Source organism: Daphnia pulicaria, chromosome 1 (genome assembly GCF_021234035.1).
Source record: "Daphnia pulicaria isolate SC F1-1A chromosome 1, SC_F0-13Bv2, whole genome shotgun sequence".
NCBI lineage: Eukaryota > Metazoa > Arthropoda > Branchiopoda > Diplostraca > Daphniidae > Daphnia > Daphnia pulicaria.
The window spans coordinates 27,134,219-27,154,755 of NC_060913.1; the positions used below are offsets into that span (position 1 = coordinate 27,134,219).

Below are 20,537 nucleotides of genomic sequence, written 5' to 3' on the forward strand. Positions count from 1 at the left end.
ATTGTTTTGGTTTGAACGCCGCTATCAAGATAGTACCACACGAATTAAATAGAGAGTACCACAACTAAAACAATTTTTAAAAAACATACAAACGTATTCTTCCCACGGATTTCAAAACATATTAAAATATTAACGGTAGGCCTACAACCGAACGCATAAAAATACAAAAGTAATAAGAATTAAAAGATTTTGTAATACTATTACGTATTAATACTTCTTTAGTTTGTGGATTCACCGCTATGGGCGCCCTGTCGTTTTCCAGACATGTCCAGACTGGAAATATTGAAATCCCAACAGGAATTCCGAAAACCTTTAATTTCAAAATGCAATTAAATGATTAAAACGAATTGCAATTAATTCAAAACAAAATGAACAATGTTCGTTACACCTTAAAGTATGATTTCAAATCAATAAAAAATGTTAAATGTCATAAACATAATTAGAAATCTGATTAAAACAGTGGAAATGGAAAGTGCAAAACGGGATTCCCCTGGCAAGTCTATATAAGCAACCCCAACGGCATTAACGGGTATCGCAGTTTTGAATTGCAAACAAACTATCACGAACTATCACACAGTTTGAAAATGATCGGAACTTTGGAAGTGACTATATTTGCTTTCCTTTTTCTAAGGATCATGGATTTCTTCAGACGAATGACCGAATCACAAACTCGGCGTTCGGCTGCTAACCTGAATAAGATTAAACCTGACGCTGCATGCACTAACCAGCATGCACTTCCCCGACCTGTAATAAACGATGGATTTTCGACTGCCAGCGGAGAAGACTTGAACAACCAAAGTTTTCTTCGTCTGAAGGAAGACGAAACGAACCTGATTGAATTGGAAAACCAACGTTTGGCGAATGAGTTGAGTCTAGTTCAATCCCAACTGACAGACTCCCATTCCAAAGTGAAACAATTCCGCATCGAGTCAGCTACTACCAAAACTAAACTCGAAAAACAGAAACGTTTTATTACTGACATTACAGTGAAAAATATTCGATTGACAAATGAGGATTCGCGACTAAGGCGAACACTGGAAAGTACAAATTATTTTCTTGAATCCAGTAGAGCGGAATCGGAACGTCTCCGGACTTCCCTTGCTGAACAACAATTGGACACTCGCGAGTTGGCCGTGGCTACACGTGAGCTCGAGTCGAAGAATACAACCATTTCTGAACTAGAAACGAAAAATCTCCGTTTGGCCGAAAACGATTCGCAACTAAGGCGAAATATTGAAGACCGGGATAGAATTATCACATCTAGTGCGATTGAGAAAAACCTGATTTTATTGGATAAGGATCGCTTGGAGAATGAGTTGAGTCTAGTTCAATCACAACTGGCAGACTCCTCATCAAAGCTGCGACAGTACCAAAACGTAGACGACGAGTTGGCAACTACCAAAAGAGAACTCGAAAAACAGAAAAGTCTTATTACTGACATGACAGAGAAAAATCTCCGCTTGGCAAATGATGATTCGCGTCTAAGGCGAAAAATTGAAGACAGGGATAGAACGATCACACAGATTGTGCTGGAAAAAGAAAGTTTGGCGAATGAGTTGAGTCAAGTTCAATCACAACTGACAGACTCCTCATCAAAGCTGCAAATGTTTCAGAACGTACACGACGAGTTGGAAACTACCAAATGCGAACTCGAAGAAACGAAAAGTCTAATTTCTGCCAATACAGAAGAAAATCTCCAGTTGACAAATGAGAATTCGGTGCTAAGGCGAAAAGTTGAAGCCAAGGATAGAGTTATTGCATACACACGAGCGAATTTGGAGAAACTACAGAATAGTCTTGAAGAGAAAAAATTGCACAAGGTGCACGAAGAACTGGCTTCGAGTCAACGTGTTCTGGTATCCAAAAACCGAACCATAACAAAACTTCAAGAGCAAAATCGAGAAAGTCGAGTGGGATTGGAGCAACTCCGGACTTGCCTAAATGAAAAACAATTGGACACGCAGCAGTTGGCCGTGGCTAAACGAGAGCTGGAGTCAAAGAGTAGAACCATTACTGAACTCGAAACGACAAATCTCAGTTTGGCCGAAAATGATGGGCGGTTAAGGCGAAAACTGGAAGACGCCGATTGTCTTGTTCTATCCAGTAAGGTGACAGTGGAAGAACTCGAGCTATCACTTAACAAACAGACCGAAAGGGTCAATCAGCTGGTGGATCAAATGAGAACCCTAGACCAGGAAAAAGACGAAGCGGTTCGAAAGTTGACCGAATTGCAACAGAAACAAATCCAACCGAAAATGACAACGGACGTCGGGTGTGGCTGTAATGAAGTATTCCACCAAATTGAAGAGCCTATCCCTGCAGTAACTGAAATAACCGAAATTGTAACTGCATTTTTAGCATCCGGATTAAAACCTCAAGCCGACTCATCGATCACCGAGCCACAACCAGTGAACTTGTCTGAAATTTTACCCTCAGTTTTCCACCATCACCAAATTGAAGAGCCCATTCGTCCATCATCTGAAATAACTGATGTCGTAACGGCCTTTTTAACTTCAGGTTGCACCAAATCTAAAGCGACATCGCCAGTCACCGTACCACAGCAGGCACATCGGCCTCTCACCACGGACGTATTGAAAACTACTAAGCAACCGTCGGCTGTACTACCTGAATTTTACATTAAATCAACCGTAGAAAAAGAAGTTGACGTCGATCAAATCGTCGTGTTTGGGATATCGAAAAGTGATTGCGGGAAAGTTATTGGACGAAATGGTTGCAATGCCGAAAGGATAGAAGAAGAGTATGGGGTGGGGCTAAGTTTTGTCAATGGCGAACTTTTTATCACCGGAGGAGATGCTGAACGTCGACTGGCCGCTTGCTCCGACGTCTGCGAAAAATTGACAGTGACATTGGAGTGTCCGTACTTGAACTTGAGAAATAACAAGTATTCCAACAAATATTTGTTGAGAAAATTGTCCTCCGACTACTATGTATGCATCAATCCCCCCTCGCTAGAAAACAGATACGTCACCATCTGGGGTACGCTAGCCAATTGCCGTAAAGTTTTCGAAATACTCAAGTCCGGTTCTCGCTAGTTTTCTATTTTTTTTTTTCTTAAATTAAAGTTATGTAACAATTGAAGCTGGACGTCAGTTTTGCCTATCGGAATAGTTGTTGGCTTGCGATGACTATTTCGATGGTAGAAGCTGGTTCAGTTTCTTTTGTTTTTCTCTCATTTCAATTCAAATAAAATTTCAGTTTAAACTTCAAAATCTTCAACTTGTTTCGTCTTTCATTTTACTCGGCCAAGGGGAAAAAGAAAAAACAGATTCTTGGCTGATGTTTTGTTGAATATTAGTCGAAAATGGTAAAAAGAAGAATACGTCAACAAGAGACTGTCGTATTCGCAATGTCAATTATATTGGTGAAGTTAAGAAGACGGCAGGAATTAATTTCTTTCAAAAGTTTTTTCCCGATCCCGCCCGATCCATCTGACTAGAAGATTTTTTCAAAAGCGTTAGAAAGTTCATGTATAGGCATACTTCCCTGGTTAATAAAGGAATTAAATAATAATAATAAAGTATTAAAATGCGACAAGGACCTTTTCCGGAGGTTTGGCCACATTATACACATTTCTATTTTCAATTGTAAAGCAGAATGAATGTACGTAATTTTTTTCCATGACTAAAACAGAACCGAATCTCTTTGATTCAATTTATTCTGAAAATTATGATTGTTCTGCATAAAAACATTTGGCTATAGCATCTAGATTTCTCCTACTTTAAACATAAAGAACAAAACACACCAACAATTTAAAATACGAATGGAATGATGATTTTTCTGGATCGTGGATAGTTGTCAAATTTTTTTAAATAGAAATGGTGATGGTGCCATGCTCTGTAGCAAAGGAAGACTGTGGAGAAGAAAGCGAAAACGGCTGCTGGAGGACTGCAGGAAGCAATGGCAAAACCGATCCACTCGATGATTTCAGCAAAGAAATTGGGTGCAGTGACGTACTCGAACAATCCGCCGACAGGCATTTTGTATCCAGTTTCTCCCGGTTTGCGCAAGTGAATCAGTTGCTGGTCTGTTGTGTAAAATTTGTTATTTATTTTCTTCTTCTATTAAAAAGACCTTTTTTTTACCTGAATGAATGTTGATGGCCATTCCAACACAAAACATGGTGAATCCTGATAAACAAAAGGTACATTAATAAAATCTATTTCTTATTTTCCTGTAACTCTAACAAATACCTATGATGAACTGAGGAGAAGTTAGCCATTGTTCATCATACAGATAATAGTTTAATAGGTAATGTCCCTGCATGAATCCATTGAAAATGGAAAATGCCATTGCTGAGATGTATGGTATAAAAGGGGTATCTTCATTGCCACGAGCACACAAGGGGAAGATAATACTCCTGAAATAGATACAGTCAACCTCGGTCAATAAAAAAGAACTTGAGTAAACAAGGAATAATTAAAGACTATTACCTATTTACATAATGAATAATAAACCCTATCAGGAGCATCTTATTCACTGTGGAATTCCAAAACGCTGAAGATGTAGTCAGAAGTAAAATGACTGGCACTATGAAAGATGGAGATTCTTGAGTTATCCAAGCGATTTTCGCAGGAAGCAGGAAGCCATACTTTGAGCTGCTGTATCGTCCTTTAATGAAAAAAATGGTTACTTTGATAATACTCAAAACAAGTTACTAAATTTACCATATGGTGCTGGGAATAAGGCCATACTAACAGCGACACTAAGGGTGTAGAAGAATGAAATCCAGACCATTTGGGAAAACATTTCTGAATCATTGTTTGCACCAAATAAAGGATGCAAATAGCTAGTAATAAAGTCATCTCCACAAGAATTTAATTTTTCCAACATCTTGGCGGCCACTTGTTGTTACAAAGCTTTGAATCGTCTAACAAAACCGGTTTGAAGAAGTGACGTTGATGTTACATTTTGGACGATTATCACGTTTTGAACGTTGCCACATTTACTTAAAGGCTCTGGCGCAATATTCAAATGATTTTGATTTGTAAATTAATTCATTATTTAGTTGGTTTGTAAGTGCACAATTTGTATTCTAAACCCAAAAATAGAAGAAAAATTACAGAAATTGAAATCATGTACAATATGGCGATGAGACTAGGATCGGGAACACAAAATAATGCAAATTATGTAACAAGGATTACAGGGAAATTAACCAAACAGAAAAGAAATTACTTTACATAAAATAGTCAATAAAATTTTACAATCATAGTGGTTTTCTTTCTTTCTCTTCATCACAAAAACTGAAATCAGATAGTTACATAATAATTAAGTATTTTTCGGTATTTCAGTCACCAATCGATCACCATAAATGTGCAGGAAATCTAAAATGACACCGTTCGTCCAACCAAAGCCAAGCTGAACGTCGTATTCACCACCACCTGCACCTCAAAAATTGATAAATTAATAAGGGTATTGAATAAAATTAATTGTGTTATTCAACTAACCTCCTGGTAGTCCAACAACAGTCACGTCATACTAAACAACAAATGGAAAGGAATTTGTTAAAAATTGAACCGTTTAAATTAAATTAGAGACTATCTTAGACGTACTTTTTCAAACATGGCGTTGGGCATACTTTGTTGATATGCATCGTAATTGTTAATCAGCCACTTTTGGGCGAGATTAAAGGCCAAGGCTTTGGCTCTGGGGTCACCGGTATTTTCAAGACCGACAACCAACATGTGTTGCAGGGGCGGCCACCCATTAGGGAAATCCCATCTGAAAAACAAGGCAAATATATTTGTTTAGGCTTCAGTAGATAAACCGTAGGGTCAATAAGACACTTACTGTTGGCCAGTGTGTTGCATGGAAGTCGGAATTCCTCCGGCAAATCTAAAAAGAAAAAAATCGAAAAGTCGAGAAAAACGTGAACAAACACATCGATAATAATCAACATCATCATTATTACTTTGTAGATTGACTGTGCTCCAGATAATCCATCACTCTGTGGACAACAGCAGAGTCCACACCACCGGATGGAGTGGGATCCAAGCAACCGGCCCATAGCGGAGCGATATTCGATGCGTAGAAATATGGTCGTTGCAAATTATTAGTTAAATCGTAGTCTAGCCAGATGCCTTGTTCTTCATTCCACAGCACCTAGAAAAAATAATCAAAAGTTAATTAATCAATTTAATTGGGTAAACATGAAAATATTACTAACCGCTTGAATGGCTCTTTTCCACTCGATGTACTTGTCGTGATACATTTGAGCCTTTCGGTCATCTCCGACTTTACGGAACATTTCCGAAAGCATTCGAGCGTTCATGCAAACAAAGGCATTTAAATCGACCGGCACGACGTTGCGGGTACTAATGTGGCTCAAATTTCCTTCGTTGTGACCTTCGTCTACAATGAACCACCTGGAACTGAAATCCCAACCGGATTCAGCTCCCGATTTCATGTTGATGTAAAAGTCTTGACGATCGATTTCACTCATATGGGCAGACGAATGAAAGTCCTCACTGGGAATTGATAGAAAAATGATTTAACCTCTATTAAAAACGAATTAAATCAAGGAATTCTTACATGTAAGATTCGGGTCGTGGTCCATCCGATTCGACATTAAATCGCGCCAAAGTGTGTCCCTTGACGGAGACTGTCCTGTTGGCCATCCAGAATTGAAATTCCTTTTCCAAGAGATGTAACCGCCCATTAAGAAATTCGACATCCCCAGTGGCGTTGATGTAACGATCCACCATGGGAATCAACATTGGGGGCTGCGACCTCAGCTGATAGTAGATGCGACCGCCATTTGGGACCATGCCGTAAACATCCACCATATGCAGGAAATTATCCAACATTCCCCTCACCTAATAGACAAAAAAAATCAAAAGTTTTGTCAATATTGATTTAAACTTTTAGAGAAAATTATTTAGACCCAACCGTGTGGTTCATTTGAGAGATGAGAAGACCTTGGACGATCCAGTAAGAATCCCAGTAATAAATTTCACGAAACCTTCCTCCAGGAATGATGAAAGGATGAGGCACATAAATCATCGAGTACAGCTCGGGGCGTTCTTTGACGTCATCTGTTATATAACAATGACGAAAAATGTCATTTAAAAAAAAATGGAAAACTTGTAATTCAATTTGCATACCTTTAATTTGTCGGCCTAGGAATTTCCAGGCTCCATGTAATTCTTTCCCCCAATTTCTCAATTGTGTGTTGTTGATATTTTGAAGGAATGACGGGCTGTCGAGCCAATCGGAAGGATCCCACGGTTGAAATTCTGATCCTTCACTCTCGAAATGTTGACTGATGAAGATGACGAGATCGTTTTGGGATGGATTATTGTCTGTAAGGTTCATCAGTTGAGTGAAATTGGCTGCAACTAATTCTGGGTCGAAACGTAATTTCTTGTCGACAAAAGTCTTGGAGTCGTGATACAATTTGGCCATCTGAACCGTGTGCAAGAGTGGACCGTGACAGTAAATGGGACTATATAGAGAAACACGAAAAGGTTAATTATTGCCAACACACAGAGAAATAGATGAAATTTACCTTGGACATGGCGGAGGAAGAGATTGAACTTGGGCAAGTCCAAAAGTGGCAGAAGAGATGAACAAGCAGAAAAGACGTACGAGTCGCACCATTGTTCAGAATGCACTGGCGAAAATGGAAATCAAACAAGTTGGTCGAACGCGCAGCTCCTCGGTTTGGCGGACGACAGTCGATGACCTTGACCGTAAAAGACCTCTCTTTTTCACCGTTTTAAATCGAAGGGGGTTAACAAACGTCAATGACCCTTATAATTGAGAAAAGAAAGGGTAAATCGACGCCCTTCTTCTTTTTTTACTACCTGTTGTATACGGGGACTTTTAAAACAACGCTAGGTGACTTTACAAAATTTAAATTGTCGGCCTTCTGAATTTGGTAAAAGATTTGAAATGTCGTCGTCGTAATGAAAAATTACAGACTAGAAAGATCGTCTCTTGGGGTTATTCTACTACTACTACAACCTCGAATGGTTGTCCTTTTATATGGTCTGTGGCTACATGGAGACCTTGAACAAAATGAAATCAATCTTTTTAAAAATAAACTACTATTTGGGAAAACAGCCAATCTATTCCAAGTTAAGCAACAAATTGTCGAGTAACCTTAACCCTATTTTTCCTAGAAATGGGAGCAAGACACTTGGTACAAATAAATTTCAGGTCAGGATAAATGTGTTTTGTAATAACATACTGTTGGAATTATGTCACAGGCACTGTGTCAGTAGTACCATAGAGGAAGGAGTGAATGACGAAATCAAACCCAACACTCTATGGCAGTACGTAGTTGTTTTGGAATGAACAAATATCGTCGATGCTCGTAAATGCGTAAATATTTTTGTTCTAGAGGCTTATTTTGTCGTCTGCTTGACTCGTCCGATGCAGACATCTAGCGAGTGTCTGGTAGATTACACCGAAGGTTACGATTGGTCAATTTCGGAACCAGCCTACCAAAAAAACGAGGATCCGGTCGTTCGATTTTATTAAATAAATACTTGATTGTGTCACATGATTATGTCACTTGGTCTACGTGCATCACTATCAATCTATAGTGACCTCAATTCTTGATGAAGCCTTACAACTTTGTCAATATGATGCGAGCATCTCCATTGCGTGACGCTACAGGCAGTTACAAAATGAGCCCATGATATCATCTTCTCATCTTCGTGCCCCATTTCCTTTTAATTACGTACTCGGTTACATTTTAATCAAAGTCAAGTAGGCACTAGACAACCGGCTGTGGCCTGGCGGCATCGGCATCAGCATCAGGCAGGATGAAATCAAATCAGTTGCCTAGTAACATAATTGAATTTTTCCTTCAGACAATTTAATTAAAACAACGAAATATCGCCTTCGCCTAGCGAATTAATTAGATATTTTAATTACACGAAAATTATGCAGAAGCTACGCGTACCACTACCAATACCACCGCAGAATCCACGGCAGTTGTCTGATTTGATTTTCCAATCTTCGTCTGCTTGCGTCCCCCCCTTTTTTGTTGTTTGACTTGTTTCCATAAAGACATCTTCTGAGCGAAAAGCAAATCCTTGATATTAACGTATTCGTGTGTCATTATGTCGGAAACCAAGCCTGGTGTGTCTTTTGCCTTTAGTTCAAAAAAGAAACATGATAACGTGAAATTAACTCAGTCGAAACTATTGGATACGACTCAGGAAACTCGCGAAGAGACTGATTTCGTCAAAACTGTCGAGCACAACAAAATCAATGGGTATGTTGCTTTTCCCGCCACAAAAATATTCATTTCACATTCATTTTCGGCATATTTTTTTTTAGATCCATCAAAAAAGCACCCAAAAAGGAATTGGTTATTCCTCTTATAACAAAGAATCGGTGGAGGACCCCTGGCAACGATACCAAAACCGAGAACACAGAAGCATCAGACTTGGACAAGCAAGCCGAAAAGGAAATCCTGCAAGAAACACTGAAGGCTGTTGATGGCTGGGAGAACAGAGGCAATGGCGTACCCTCCAACATTGATATCCCCCTATTTATGCAAAATCGTGTTCCATCTGGCTTTGAAACAGATGAAAAAGTAGATGTTTCCCTCCGTGCAGATCAGGTACTGAATTTCGCAACTGCACCTTAATTATGTAATTAACTCTTGACATTTCTGTCTAGTCCACACTTGATGATTATGAAGCGATCCCAGTGGAAGCCTATGGAATGGCCATGTTGAGAGGAATGGGTTGGAAAGCCTCAGAGGGTATCGGTCTCTCTAGAAAAGGGTATCATTGCCATCTTTGACATTAAGTAATTGTTCTGAATTCTCATCAAATTATCTTTTTTTCAATCAAGAGTGGCTGCTCCCATGGAGGTGAAACTTAGGCCTAAAGGACTTGGTCTTGGGGCTGACCGTACTGTTTTAGAAAATGCAGCTAAAGCTTTAACAAAGCCAAAGGAAGGCGAAGAAGAGCTCAAAGTGATTATCGGTGCAAATGTACAGTTGCTCAGCGGGAAACATCAAGGTTTATATGGACAAGTTAGTAAAAATTCTATTAAAATCTGCCATTAAATTATAACTAAATTTGTTTCATCAGGTTCTTAGCATGGACGCAAACACTGGTCGTGCTCTGGTGCGGATGGCTGTCGGAAGCAACGAATTGGAAATGAGCGAGCTCTTTCTGAAACCAGTTTCTGCTAAAGAATATCGGGATTCCGCCAGGATTCTGAGTAAATTAAATCTATTTCAAGCCAAATTCCTCTTGAAATTAATCATCTCTTTTATTTGTCAGACAAGGAAAAATACGACGAGTACAAAACGAAACAGGACAAGGAGCGAAACGAGAAGGAAAGAAATGATCGCGAGAGCAGAAAGAAACGGAAGCATAGTCGTAGTCCTAGCCATCGTAAGTAGTGATAGATTGTCCTGTCTAGCTCCTCCTACCCAAGGTCACGCTTTCCTTCATTTATCATTGACGTTCTCGTGCCAGCTCGTACCGTCAGAATTTCCCGTTGTTAATTAATCAGTTTGTAATGAAATTCCACTATAATAATTTTTTCCTTTTATTTTAAAAAGGTAGTCGTCGGAGTGGCAGTCGGGAGCGCCGTGATGAGAAGAAAGAATCTCGTTCTAAAAATCGGTCGTCGAAAGGTTCTGACGAGAAACGAGAACCTTGGCTTCACCCACTCTTGCGAGTCCGCTGCGTCGATTCTTCATTCAAGGACGGCCAATTCTACAAACAGAAAGTAAATAAAATGTCCTAAAAATAAAAGATGAATTTCTCTCTCACGCCGATTGGTATGAATTCCAGATGGTTGTGGTGGACGTGATTTCCAAGAATCATTGCATTTGCAAAGCCGAAAACGGGAAACTTTTGGAAAACGTCAACATTTCTAAATTGGAAACTGTCATTCCGCGTAGCGATCCCGCTTACGTCATGGTCGTCAAGGGCAAACGAAAAGGACAGGTTGTTAGCTAAAATTTACACACATGTAGTTTTTGTTTTTTCAACTTGTTTATTTTTTAATAAAAAGGTCTGCCAAGTGATTGAAAGGGACAAGGAACGATACACGGCCACCGTCCAGATTCTACCGGATCGCGACGAAGTTTTCCAACTGGACTACGACGACATTTGCGAATACACGGGAGATGTGCGCAACTTGTAATAACAAAATAACTCGACTTGGTTTTTAAATAAAAACAAATGTGCTATTCGTGTTTAATTTCATAACGATTTTTCACCCCTTTTTTTGTCTTCATTGTTGCACCTCTCACATAATTTGCTACGTGACCCAGACAGCTGTGGTTGAGCAATCTCTCATTATGCAAATGTTTGCCGAAAGCTCTCTCTCTTATACCTTTTTAATGATACGTTACGCTAATGCAAATTTTTCAAGTGGAAAAAGAGATGAGAAAGTACAAGGCGCGCCAGCCAGTCTGGCAAGAACTTTGTGTATTCAATGGGACTTATTAAAGTAACACCGGCATCGTAAAAATACATCACACGAGCTATAGGGGGAATACGGTAACGGTACACAGCTTTCACGCGCGTGTTCCCCTTTATTTTTGCATCGATATTTTTCGGTACAGAGTACACTGAACCCACACAGCGTAGCTCAATCAATTATTTCACGAAGAAAAAGCGTATAGGCTACTACCACCCTACGGGGGAGAGTGGGGGGCCTTTTTTCGCTCGGTCATTTCTCATGACTCCCGCCGAAGTCCGAACGAACGATGAAGGTCTGCTGTGTGCAGACTACGTAACAGCTCAGTAACAGGGCCGCTCTTCAGTTGTTTCCTTACTCTCGCAGCTGATTGGTCGTTGCCTTGTTACTGCGAGACTTATCACGCCATACAACAACAAAAAAACATATAACGCTAAGCTACATATACCCCTTTCGCTTGTCGTCGTGCTCGTGGTCACTGTGTCAATTCTCTATACATGTTATTCCCTCTCCCATTTAATAATATTTTCAACTCGAGGTTTTGATCGGGGAAATCTATACGCACTCGCTTCAGTTGGATGGAAATGTTATCTGGTGATCGCTCGTAAGAACTCTTGTTGCTATATAGACTTATTATTGCCAACATATGTCTTCTTTCTGCGTCGAACACGTTTCTCAACTTGTCCAACTTCTCTTGACAGGTGTGGGTCATGATTCTCGCTACTCATTCTAAGATGGCTGAAGAAATTGAAGAGTGGAGCAGCAGGTTACGTTTCACAGGTGCATGTCAGACGGAAAATGAAACCCCAAATGAACTTGATCTTTCTCACAATCTGGACGAGTCTTCTGACCTGCCCTTCGAAGGCATCAAGCAGAAACGCAGGATGTTGGAGAAGAGAGTTTCTTTCCCTTCTGACGAGACCCAGTTGGTCCAGAACCTAGAGCCCACAGTTCCTGACGTTCCAGGTATATTGAGGCTGTTATATATTGCAACTTTCCGCATAATCAATTTTTAAAAAATTATTTCAGAATGTATCCTTACCGAAGAAGAAAGTGATATCAACATTGTTGCTGCGTACACCTCTTCGTGCAAGAAGAACGAGGCTGAACCTGTTGAGCACATTATTGAGCAGTTAAAGGTCATTGGGTACAAACCCATAAAATGGGAAAAAATATATGCTAATGTATTCCCTTTTTGGAAGTTAGACTTTGGACTTGAGCCGTCCACGCTCGGCCAGCCTCACGTTGCGAGGACGCAACTTGAATTCCCATGACTGTGAATCGTTGGAGGATGTTTTGAAAAATGTTCCTCTGAAACTTTTAGATATTGGAGATGCCCACTCCAGTGATGATGTAAGTCCCGTCACATGGCCTGAAAAATGTTTAATTCATGCTGTAATATTCTCCCATCTGATCAGGGTCTGATTGCATTGTTCGACATGATCGAATTTTACGAAGCAGCCACCCATGTGAGCATCGCCTCCAACAAGAACATGACCAGCAGGGGCTGGCAAGCGTGCTGTCGCATGATCAAAAGGGTGTGGTTATTGTTTTTCCTGTGCAATCTTTTTTAACTCATGACTCACGTTTGTTATTGTGTGTACATATAGACCGAGTGTTTGGAATGGCTGGACGCAGCTCAAGTTGGGCTATCGGAACACAGCTCAACTTTACTGGCCAGGGCACTGAGATCCAACTCTCGCCTAAGGGTTTTGTACTTGAACGATTGTGGTCTCACCGGAAGGTCGCTTGCCATCATCGGTATTGTTTACTAAATTTTATATAAACCAACAAAACACAATAACAAGTTGTTGTTACTCAACAGCAAGTTCATTGAAAATGAACCGGAATCTTCGTGAGCTGCACCTGGCCGAAAACAAATTAACGCCTTTCGACGCCTTACAGCTTGGTATTTTGTTGACTGGAAATTCGTCGCTTCAGCACGTAGACTTGAGGTAAATCAATTTTAATTAAACAACAAAATTTTGATAATAATTTTGGGGGGGGGGGGTTTATATTAGGAACAACGAAATTTTAGATAAAGGAATGGGTTACATTTGCGATGCTCTGTTGGATAATGTTGGACTGATCTCGCTTGTCGTCTGGAACAACGGTATCACTCACGAATCGTCTCCCGCTCTCGCCAAAGTTTTGGTACATTTAAATTACGACATTAAACAACTTTAACGATAATTAAACAGCTTTAATTTTTAAACAGGCAACTAACCAGACTCTGCAAACACTTAATTTGGGTCATAATAAATTAGGCGATGAAGGAATTATTGGACTCATTCCATCTGGACTGGAGCGCAACCGTTGGCTTTTGCATTTGGGACTCCAGGAGAACGGACTGACGTGCCCAGGGATCATTTCGCTGTCCGAGTCGTTGGCTACTGGAACGCAATTGAAACGGGTTGATTTGCGTAAAAACCAGATCGCACTGGCAGGATTGATGGCCCTGGCTGCTGCTCTCAAACATTGTCCGACCATCACCCAACTGGACTTGGATCCCATCGATCCTCCTCCTTCTACTACCTCCGGCCACCATCAAAATGCTGCCGAGTATCAGCGTCTGATTGAAGAGATCGCCACTTGCTGCACGTCTCACGAGACTGAAGCCAACGACAGTGACACTCTGTCCAGCCTGCCCAGTGATCTCAACAAGCGGTCCAGTAACAATAAAGAAGCCAATGCTGATGAGGTCATGTCTCGTAAAATCTCGCTCACTTGTCTGGTCCCGCCGAGCGATAAGCAGCTGCTCCTCCCATTGAATAACAAAGAAGATGATCAACAGCCCAGGCGGAAACTTCGCAGTCCATTGCCCAGCCCTTCGCCCAGTCCGTCACCCAGTCCACTGCCTTCACCCAGCGGAGGAAGATTTAAGGTGACATTTCTACTGTGCTAATTTAATTAAAAATTATTCAAAGTTTATTTATCAATTTGTCCAGGTAACTCGAGTGGATGCACCGAGTCAATCGCCTTTACCTTCCCCTCGCTCCCGTTTCACCGTCACTCCGGTGGCTGTGACTACTCCCGAAATTGAACTGCCAGACACGGGTGACTCTGCTCCTGCTCCTGGTGGAGTGCACTCATCCAATAACAATGCCGATAGCACCAAGGAAGATGCTTCAACTGCCGATTACACCAGTCTCATTCGTAGTTCTCCCAGCAAAGTTATCGTCGGTTTTGACGTTTTAACCACCTGAGCTCCACCCTCTCTCATTGCAAAACAATACCGGTTCCCCATTCTTCTTTTATTATCACACACGTACACACACATGGTCCATCTGTTGACACACAGATTTATATTCTATACATATACTTAAACAAATTATATTTTGGAGGACAGACAACAACAACAACAGTACCAAAACAAAATAACCCGGTGGTTTATTTTTCGATACCTTTTCTTTTTTTTTCCGATATCCATTTCCGCCATTCAACCTTCCCCCCCGAGTTGTTGACCAAAAAATTATGAATCCCTTCCTCTTCTTGTTATACATCATCCATTGTAGTTCAGCCAGTGCGTCGCTCTTCCCCCTTGTTGTTGTTGACGGATAAAAATCTGTTGTTTTTTCACGGGACGCACTTTTTTCAAACATTCTATTATTATTATATCCATTTCTTTTCCTTTTTCAAATTGCTGTTGGTCATTTTTCCGTCTTTGAAAGATTCACACACATTTAAAAAACAACCAAAATCTACTATGCATTTTTCTCCGTTTGAGGAATATGGTTTTGATGTCCGAGTCCAATTTCTCTTTTTGTTTGTTTAATATCTTATCAGGGCATTGACGTCATCACGCGCACGATTTTGTTTGTTTATTTTGGCTTTTTTTTTAATTTTTAAAAATCATTTTGCTCCTCGATTATATTGGTCACCACAAAGGACTCGACAGTACAAAAACCAAAAGTTTAGACAAAAAATTAATGTGTGTGTATATGTTCAGTATTTGTTTTCATCGACATTTCGAAAAATACAAACATGTTGGCCAAAGATTTTTAAAGTTGATTCAATTGCCGTGAGCACTTGTCCTATTATTACTATAATATCAGTGGCGTTAAACGCACCAGTTATTTTTGTTGGTTTTACGATTATCGTATACTTTTCATTGTTGGATATTTACCTATTGATAAAAATACATAATACGCAGCTGTCAATCAAGATTGGACTTCAAAATAATCTTTTAGTACACGTGATGTTTAACTGAGTATATATGGTTCCCACATTATTCAGAGTTGCAGATCCTTTGGACAACTCAACCAAAAGGTAAGGTTAAAATTGTTCTTTTCTCTTTAAATGTTTAATAGCATTTAAATGCAGATTTAAAAAATGAAGATTGCTGTTTGTTGCTTGATTGTGTTGGCGGCCTTGACCGCTCCAGCGTTGGCTGCAAGGACAGTCTCGCAAGCTGGCTACGACCTCATCAAGGGATTCGAAGGCCTCAGCCTAGTCGCCTACCAGTGAGTTTCTATTTATGCCTTTCTCTTTTCAAGTATAATTAAAACCAATAACTTTTAAATAAAACAGAGATATTGGCGGAGTCTGGACGATCGGTTACGGCAACACCCTCTATCAGGATGGAAGCCCTGTTAGGCAAGGAGACACCATTACTCAGCAAGGAGCCGATGACCTTTTCCAATATTGGGTGGATGAATCAGTAAGTCTGCAATACTTTACTTACAAATACTAATTAAAGAATAACTTTTAAAATTAATTATTGAATAAAGTTTGCTCCAGAGGTTGACCGACTAGTTGGAACCGGAGTTGTTCTGAGACAACAACAGTTTGATGCCCTCGTTTCTCTCACCTACAACATCGGAACTGGAGCTTTCTCGACTTCAACTCTTTTGAAAAAGGTGCGTGTCTGGCCCGATGACCCAACCATTCGTGATGAATTCATGCGATGGGTCTATGTCAACGGAGAAGTTTCCCAGGGACTCGTCAACCGTCGTGAAAAGGAAGCTGATTTCTATTTTTCATAATTCTTAAAAAATTACTTGATCAACTATACACTACCCTAATAATACACATGTAAAATAATCCAACATATTACTCATTTTATTTTAATTACAATACCTGGTATCCATAAATCTTTGGGACATTCACAAATTTGAATAAGTGGATCAAAATTCAACAGCATCAACTTCTTTTGAGATAATGTTGGCGGCTTCTACGAGTTCTTCCACCCGGTGGTTTAAATCAACCACTTTAAATGCAGAGGACTTTATGTTGCTCAAAGTTTTCTTGGTTGAAACTTTGAGTTCCTCTTTTTTGTATGGTACTGGCTGTCTCTCAAACTCTTGCACATTGACTACTCCTGGGTTGACCTCCAAAGCCATCTGATACAAACAACGAAACCATCAAGTCCAATGAATCAGATAAAAGATTAGATCAGACATACCGCTGCCTTCTTTTCAATGGCCAGTTTCTTCTCTAGGACGTCTTTGCACATCTTGGTTCCTTGTGATCGTTTATAGATGACATCAAAAATAGCTTCATTGTATTCCTTTTCATCTGCAAAATTTAATTTGGTCTTGGAAGATGTTGATGTTATACTCAAAAGCAAAATAAGTCTTTTTTACCTTCTTTTAGATTCATCTCTGTGCCTGCTGCTGCTTCATCATCTCCTTCGAAAGCAATTTCAATGGCTGTTGTCAAGTTCTTTGAAAACAGCTAAAGTCGAAACAAAAAAATTAGAATGAATCATGATAATAAGCAGAGGTGTTTCATACTTCCATAAACTGCTGAGCTGTTCTCGACATGGAATCATCCCCATCTGTGGTTTTATGAGAATCCAAAATTTTCTGAGAAGCTTCTTCTACAATTTTTAATATCTCATTCGACATTTCTTGTGAATAATTCATTTCAAACGAGTAATCAATCTAATCAAACTACAAGAGGCTTAACAACACAAGACGATTCTAGTTTCTAAGAGAATTTTCAAACTTCAGAAAAAAGCAACAGTGCCAAATCAACAATTGCAATCAAAATTTTAAAATACAATTTTATCGAAGAATTAGTCATAAAATTAAGTAATTTAAATTAAATTAAATTTTTTCAAATTTTATGAAATGAATTTGCTTCAATAACCTTATTAAAATATACAAAAAAGTGTTTTATTTTTCAAGCATTATTGCACAAAACTGCCACCAGGAGTAACCGTTGCGCGCCATTATTGTGAACGAAAAAGAGAAAAAAACTGTTTGGTGTTTTTTGTTTGGTGTTAGAAAATTATTCAAATTAGCATCAAACGAAAAAAAATTGAAGGATGAGTTCGCAAAGACTGAAAAGCCCGAGAATTCGGACCTTTGTTCAAGAATCCGAGAACAAAAGGCATGGTTCAGAATCTCCTGAACCACGTTCGAACAAAAATCATATCCAGAAAAACAAAATCGCTCTTAAAGACTTGACTAACAAAAACTTGGTAAATACTCCATTAAAAAATATGGGTAATGCTTCAGATAAGGACACAGAATATGAAAAAGAACAAGCAATTACAAAGCCACAAGTTGGACGACAAACCAGAAGTAAAGGAAAGGTTGATGTCACATTGAATTCTACCGAGAACCAAACAAAAAGCAGGACGAAAAATTCTTTAAAGAAAGCCAAAATTTCTGGAGTTGATGAAGTTGAAGAAACAGTAAATGTTGGAGAAAATCTGAGCAATGCAAGAAAATTACCACAACCTTCAAGAAAAGCGGCCAAAGAGTCTGCAGATTCATGCCAGCGTTCCTCAGAAGCCAGCAAGACTCACTCACTCAAAGAAACCCTGCAAACACTAGAAGAAGAACCATCAGATCACGAGGAAGAGGATATCGTCCTGAAACCCAAGAAATCCTCAGCAGCTAAAGAGACTAGCCAGACTTCCTTGCCTAAAGAAATTCTACAACCAATTCAAGAAGAACTTTCAGATATTGAAAAAGAAGATAATTTGCCGAAACCCCAAAATTCATCCAACAAAGTCCCATCCACATTGCCTTTAGGTAAGTTGATGGTAAAAGTGTTGATATTTGGCTCTTACAAGTAATGCTATAGTTTTGGCTACAGCTCTTTCAGTGATTTCTCTAGAAATTTTTATTTGCAACATTTTTTCTTAAATGTAGAATTTTGAAGGCTGGTTAAAACTTTATTTAGCAATGTTCCTTAGCTATTTGGGCCCTTGTGTGCTTCTCATTGGTTTTATTTTGTGTTTATTGTTGATACCCACTACTTCAGTTGGGTTTATTTACTATTCAAATGTAAAGGATTGATTTAAGTAACTTGTGTATTTTTTACAATAATTTATAGATTCAGAAATGGAGATATTCGAATCACCCAGATCAACTAGGCGGCTGAGGAGTATGGACACATCACAGAACACTGAGAACGAGCCGCTCCACAATCTGAGATCACCTAAACCTACAGCCAAGAATGCTAATTCCAAGGAAACACCTGTTCGTCAGACTCGATCTCAAGTTACAGAGTCTCCTGTCCTGAGAAGCACTAGAAAGAATAACGCAGCACCAGCTTCTGCTACAAAGAACAAACCGAAAAGAAAAACCGTATTGGAGAGATGGTTGGAAGAGGCTGGAGATACAATTTTACCAGGTGGTTCATCCAGAACATGTCGGCAATCGTCTCGCTTACAATCGATTCAATCCAATGTCTCATCCAGTTCTTCCATGCTCTCCTTCAAGTCTCCTAAACACGACACGAAATCACCAAGTTCTAAACTAATGTCACCCAAAAGCGGATCAAAGTTCAAGTCTCCTAAATCAGCATCAAAGACACCCAAGAAAGTTCCAGTTTGGAAGACGGAGCCCAAGCCTGAAGCTTTCAAATCGGCACCTGATGATGTTTACGGATTCGAATGCGATCCTTCCGACTGCAAACCTGTCAAGAAGAAAAGGACCAGAAAGCCTAAAAATGACGACAACGATATTTTCAAATCAAGCAGAGTCAAAGCAGCAGCCTCCAAACCGACCAAACGTTTACAAAGAACCGCCGTACCACTCGCTGAAAAGCCCAAAACTCCGATCAAATCCAAACCAATTGAAAAGCCTAAAACTCCCGTCCGATCTAAACCAATTGAAAAGGATTTGCCAATGAACACAACCAACCTACTCAAATCTGTCGCCGAAAAACTCAACAACCTGGTGCAGCCGGACAAAACATCTGAATTGGAAGACGTGGTGTCCATCTTAAACTTTTCGCCCATCGCCAATCATTCGTCTACAGTTTACGATACCACTCTACCCGAAGAAATGGATTTTGACCAGCACCAACCGTGTCTGGATGAAAAGTCGACCTCTGGCGTACTGGCTGGAGATTTCGAAGGAGAACAAACTACCGATATGACTCGTGATTCTCAAGTTGAAATGGAAATGCAAAAACTGTTTGGATTTGAACAAGAGCCCGAGCCGACCAATTCCACTAAAGTAATTGAAAGTAAACTCGTCAAATCTACACCCATTAGACAAGAAACAGTTGCCGATTGTTTCTCGTCTGTTTCGCCCGTTCGTAAACTCTCCAAGGCTATACGAAAGTCCATCAATCGTCCAGCCCGCATCGATGAAAATGTGGCGCGTGATTTGATTCGTGGTATCCGACCTCTCGAGCCAGTCAAACCAAAGTCGACCAAATTGGTGCAGTACATTCAAGTAGTGGGTGAGAATCACGTGAACGAAGAAAATGCCGTTGGTAAGAAAGTTGTTGTCCCTCCTACACCGCCCACAGTTTTCGACGAGGTAAGAAATTGAGTTCTCACCTTATTCAAGTATAAGTTATTAATAATTATTTTGTAGCCTCCTAGGAAGTCCTATTCGAAACGTGACTTGCGGATAGCCAAACGAAAAATACTCTTGGAAACCGAAGATTTCGATGATTTCGGGGATGTCGATGAAACCCCCAAAAAGTTGAAGAAGCGAACTGGACAAAAGAAGAACAAACGCGACAAGGAAGAGGAGCAATGGTGCAAAGTGATGAATTCGCACTTTGAAGATATCGAAAAGTTTAATCTGTCAAGTTAATTTAAAACATGTCTCTCGTTTCCATATAGAACGTTCCAAATATTTCCTTTTGTTTTATTTTTCTTTTTTTTTGCCCCTCAAGTAAAGCCATTTTTTCCTTTCCTA

General features: G+C 39.8%; 8 protein-coding genes across 9 annotated transcripts; 5 read left to right on the plus strand and 3 right to left on the minus strand.

The window, feature by feature from the left end:
* The first annotated feature begins 383 nt into the window (after nt 1–383).
* LOC124320779 (centromere-associated protein E-like) lies at nt 384–3,053 on the plus strand. Its single transcript, XM_046783673.1, has one exon. It carries the CDS (start codon nt 585–587, stop codon nt 3,051–3,053), a length of 2,469 nt encoding a protein of 822 aa, XP_046639629.1. The 5' UTR covers nt 384–584.
* A 717-nt stretch (nt 3,054–3,770) lies between these two features.
* Nucleotides 3,771–4,311, minus strand: LOC124320789 (3-oxo-5-alpha-steroid 4-dehydrogenase 1-like). The gene is made up of 3 exons (XM_046783680.1): nt 4,212–4,311; nt 4,104–4,148; nt 3,771–4,045 (listed from the first exon to the last, which is right to left on the minus strand). Exons 1-3 carry the CDS (start codon nt 4,309–4,311, stop codon nt 3,771–3,773), a joined length of 420 nt encoding a protein of 139 aa, XP_046639636.1.
* A 278-nt stretch (nt 4,312–4,589) lies between these two features.
* Nucleotides 4,590–8,361, minus strand: LOC124342750 (trehalase-like). 2 transcript variants are annotated; one of them, XM_046795899.1, is made up of 12 exons: nt 8,210–8,361; nt 7,526–7,702; nt 7,122–7,462; nt 6,907–7,052; nt 6,550–6,833; nt 6,185–6,485; nt 5,930–6,120; nt 5,809–5,853; nt 5,571–5,739; nt 5,466–5,496; nt 4,686–5,399; nt 4,590–4,629 (listed from the first exon to the last, which is right to left on the minus strand). In XM_046795899.1, the coding sequence occupies exons 2-11, from the start codon at nt 7,615–7,617 to the stop codon at nt 5,287–5,289; spliced, it is 1,713 nt and encodes a 570-aa protein (XP_046651855.1). In that variant the 5' UTR covers nt 7,618–7,702; nt 8,210–8,361; the 3' UTR covers nt 4,590–4,629; nt 4,686–5,286. The 2 variants fall into 2 exon arrangements, with proteins under 2 accessions (XP_046651855.1, XP_046651847.1); XM_046795891.1 differs by having other exon boundaries at nt 7,526–7,769; nt 8,210–8,360.
* Nucleotides 8,362–8,969: 608 nt separating this feature from the next.
* On the plus strand, nt 8,970–11,199 carry LOC124342765 (G-patch domain and KOW motifs-containing protein-like). The gene is made up of 9 exons (XM_046795912.1): nt 8,970–9,244; nt 9,310–9,595; nt 9,655–9,761; nt 9,832–10,015; nt 10,074–10,206; nt 10,269–10,382; nt 10,553–10,722; nt 10,788–10,943; nt 11,011–11,199. The coding sequence occupies exons 1-9, from the start codon at nt 9,090–9,092 to the stop codon at nt 11,140–11,142; spliced, it is 1,437 nt and encodes a 478-aa protein (XP_046651868.1). The 5' UTR covers nt 8,970–9,089; the 3' UTR covers nt 11,143–11,199.
* A 556-nt stretch (nt 11,200–11,755) lies between these two features.
* Nucleotides 11,756–15,419, plus strand: LOC124342739 (protein phosphatase 1 regulatory subunit 37-like). The gene is made up of 10 exons (XM_046795879.1): nt 11,756–12,025; nt 12,123–12,387; nt 12,451–12,560; nt 12,628–12,774; nt 12,840–12,959; nt 13,032–13,182; nt 13,247–13,376; nt 13,443–13,575; nt 13,640–14,305; nt 14,370–15,419. Exons 2-10 carry the CDS (start codon nt 12,132–12,134, stop codon nt 14,625–14,627), a joined length of 1,971 nt encoding a protein of 656 aa, XP_046651835.1. The 5' UTR covers nt 11,756–12,025; nt 12,123–12,131; the 3' UTR covers nt 14,628–15,419.
* Nucleotides 15,420–15,750: 331 nt separating this feature from the next.
* LOC124342777 (lysozyme RrrD-like) lies at nt 15,751–16,469 on the plus strand. The gene is made up of 3 exons (XM_046795939.1): nt 15,751–15,884; nt 15,952–16,081; nt 16,152–16,469. Exons 1-3 carry the CDS (start codon nt 15,754–15,756, stop codon nt 16,404–16,406), a joined length of 516 nt encoding a protein of 171 aa, XP_046651895.1. The 5' UTR covers nt 15,751–15,753; the 3' UTR covers nt 16,407–16,469.
* On the minus strand, nt 16,467–17,372 carry LOC124342769. The gene is made up of 4 exons (XM_046795926.1): nt 17,157–17,372; nt 17,007–17,097; nt 16,826–16,938; nt 16,467–16,763 (listed from the first exon to the last, which is right to left on the minus strand). The coding sequence occupies exons 1-4, from the start codon at nt 17,286–17,288 to the stop codon at nt 16,548–16,550; spliced, it is 552 nt and encodes a 183-aa protein (XP_046651882.1). The 5' UTR covers nt 17,289–17,372; the 3' UTR covers nt 16,467–16,547.
* A 218-nt stretch (nt 17,373–17,590) lies between these two features.
* Nucleotides 17,591–20,474, plus strand: LOC124311372 (RNA polymerase II degradation factor 1-like). The gene is made up of 3 exons (XM_046775847.1): nt 17,591–18,407; nt 18,712–20,150; nt 20,208–20,474. Exons 1-3 carry the CDS (start codon nt 17,693–17,695, stop codon nt 20,430–20,432), a joined length of 2,379 nt encoding a protein of 792 aa, XP_046631803.1. The 5' UTR covers nt 17,591–17,692; the 3' UTR covers nt 20,433–20,474.
* Nucleotides 20,475–20,537: the final 63 nt, after the last annotated feature.

Coding starts and splice junctions, on each gene's coding strand:
- LOC124342777 (XM_046795939.1), top strand. CDS start 15,754: ATGAAGATTGCTGTTTGTTGCTTGATTGTGTTGGCGGCCTTGACCGCT. Junction 15,885..15,951: donor CTCAGCCTAGTCGCCTACCA/GTGAGTTTCTAT, acceptor TAAATAAAACAG/AGATATTGGCGGAGTCTGGA. Junction 16,082..16,151: donor AATATTGGGTGGATGAATCA/GTAAGTCTGCAA, acceptor TATTGAATAAAG/TTTGCTCCAGAGGTTGACCG.
- LOC124342769 (XM_046795926.1), bottom strand. CDS start 17,288: ATGAATTATTCACAAGAAATGTCGAATGAGATATTAAAAATTGTAGAA. Junction 17,098..17,156: donor CAGCTCAGCAGTTTATGGAA/GTATGAAACACC, acceptor TTTCGACTTTAG/CTGTTTTCAAAGAACTTGAC. Junction 16,939..17,006: donor AGAGATGAATCTAAAAGAAG/GTAAAAAAGACT, acceptor TAAATTTTGCAG/ATGAAAAGGAATACAATGAA.
- LOC124320789 (XM_046783680.1), bottom strand. CDS start 4,311: ATGGCATTTTCCATTTTCAATGGATTCATGCAGGGACATTACCTATTA. Junction 4,149..4,211: donor TTCTCCTCAGTTCATCATAG/GTATTTGTTAGA, acceptor TTTGTTTATCAG/GATTCACCATGTTTTGTGTT. Junction 4,046..4,103: donor GGCCATCAACATTCATTCAG/GTAAAAAAAAGG, acceptor TTTACACAACAG/ACCAGCAACTGATTCACTTG.
- LOC124342765 (XM_046795912.1), top strand. CDS start 9,090: ATGTCGGAAACCAAGCCTGGTGTGTCTTTTGCCTTTAGTTCAAAAAAG. Junction 10,016..10,073: donor ATCAAGGTTTATATGGACAA/GTTAGTAAAAAT, acceptor TTGTTTCATCAG/GTTCTTAGCATGGACGCAAA. Junction 10,207..10,268: donor GGATTCCGCCAGGATTCTGA/GTAAATTAAATC, acceptor TTTATTTGTCAG/ACAAGGAAAAATACGACGAG.
- LOC124311372 (XM_046775847.1), top strand. CDS start 17,693: ATGAGTTCGCAAAGACTGAAAAGCCCGAGAATTCGGACCTTTGTTCAA. Junction 18,408..18,711: donor CCCATCCACATTGCCTTTAG/GTAAGTTGATGG, acceptor AATAATTTATAG/ATTCAGAAATGGAGATATTC. Junction 20,151..20,207: donor CGCCCACAGTTTTCGACGAG/GTAAGAAATTGA, acceptor ATTATTTTGTAG/CCTCCTAGGAAGTCCTATTC.
- LOC124342750 (XM_046795899.1), bottom strand. CDS start 7,617: ATGGTGCGACTCGTACGTCTTTTCTGCTTGTTCATCTCTTCTGCCACT. Junction 6,121..6,184: donor GGAAAAGAGCCATTCAAGCG/GTTAGTAATATT, acceptor TATTTTTTCTAG/GTGCTGTGGAATGAAGAACA. Junction 5,400..5,465: donor TGTTGTTGGACTACCAGGAG/GTTAGTTGAATA, acceptor TTTGAGGTGCAG/GTGGTGGTGAATACGACGTT.
- LOC124320779 (XM_046783673.1), top strand. CDS start 585: ATGATCGGAACTTTGGAAGTGACTATATTTGCTTTCCTTTTTCTAAGG.
- LOC124342739 (XM_046795879.1), top strand. CDS start 12,132: ATGATTCTCGCTACTCATTCTAAGATGGCTGAAGAAATTGAAGAGTGG. Junction 12,775..12,839: donor ATGCCCACTCCAGTGATGAT/GTAAGTCCCGTC, acceptor CCATCTGATCAG/GGTCTGATTGCATTGTTCGA. Junction 13,377..13,442: donor CTTCAGCACGTAGACTTGAG/GTAAATCAATTT, acceptor GGTTTATATTAG/GAACAACGAAATTTTAGATA.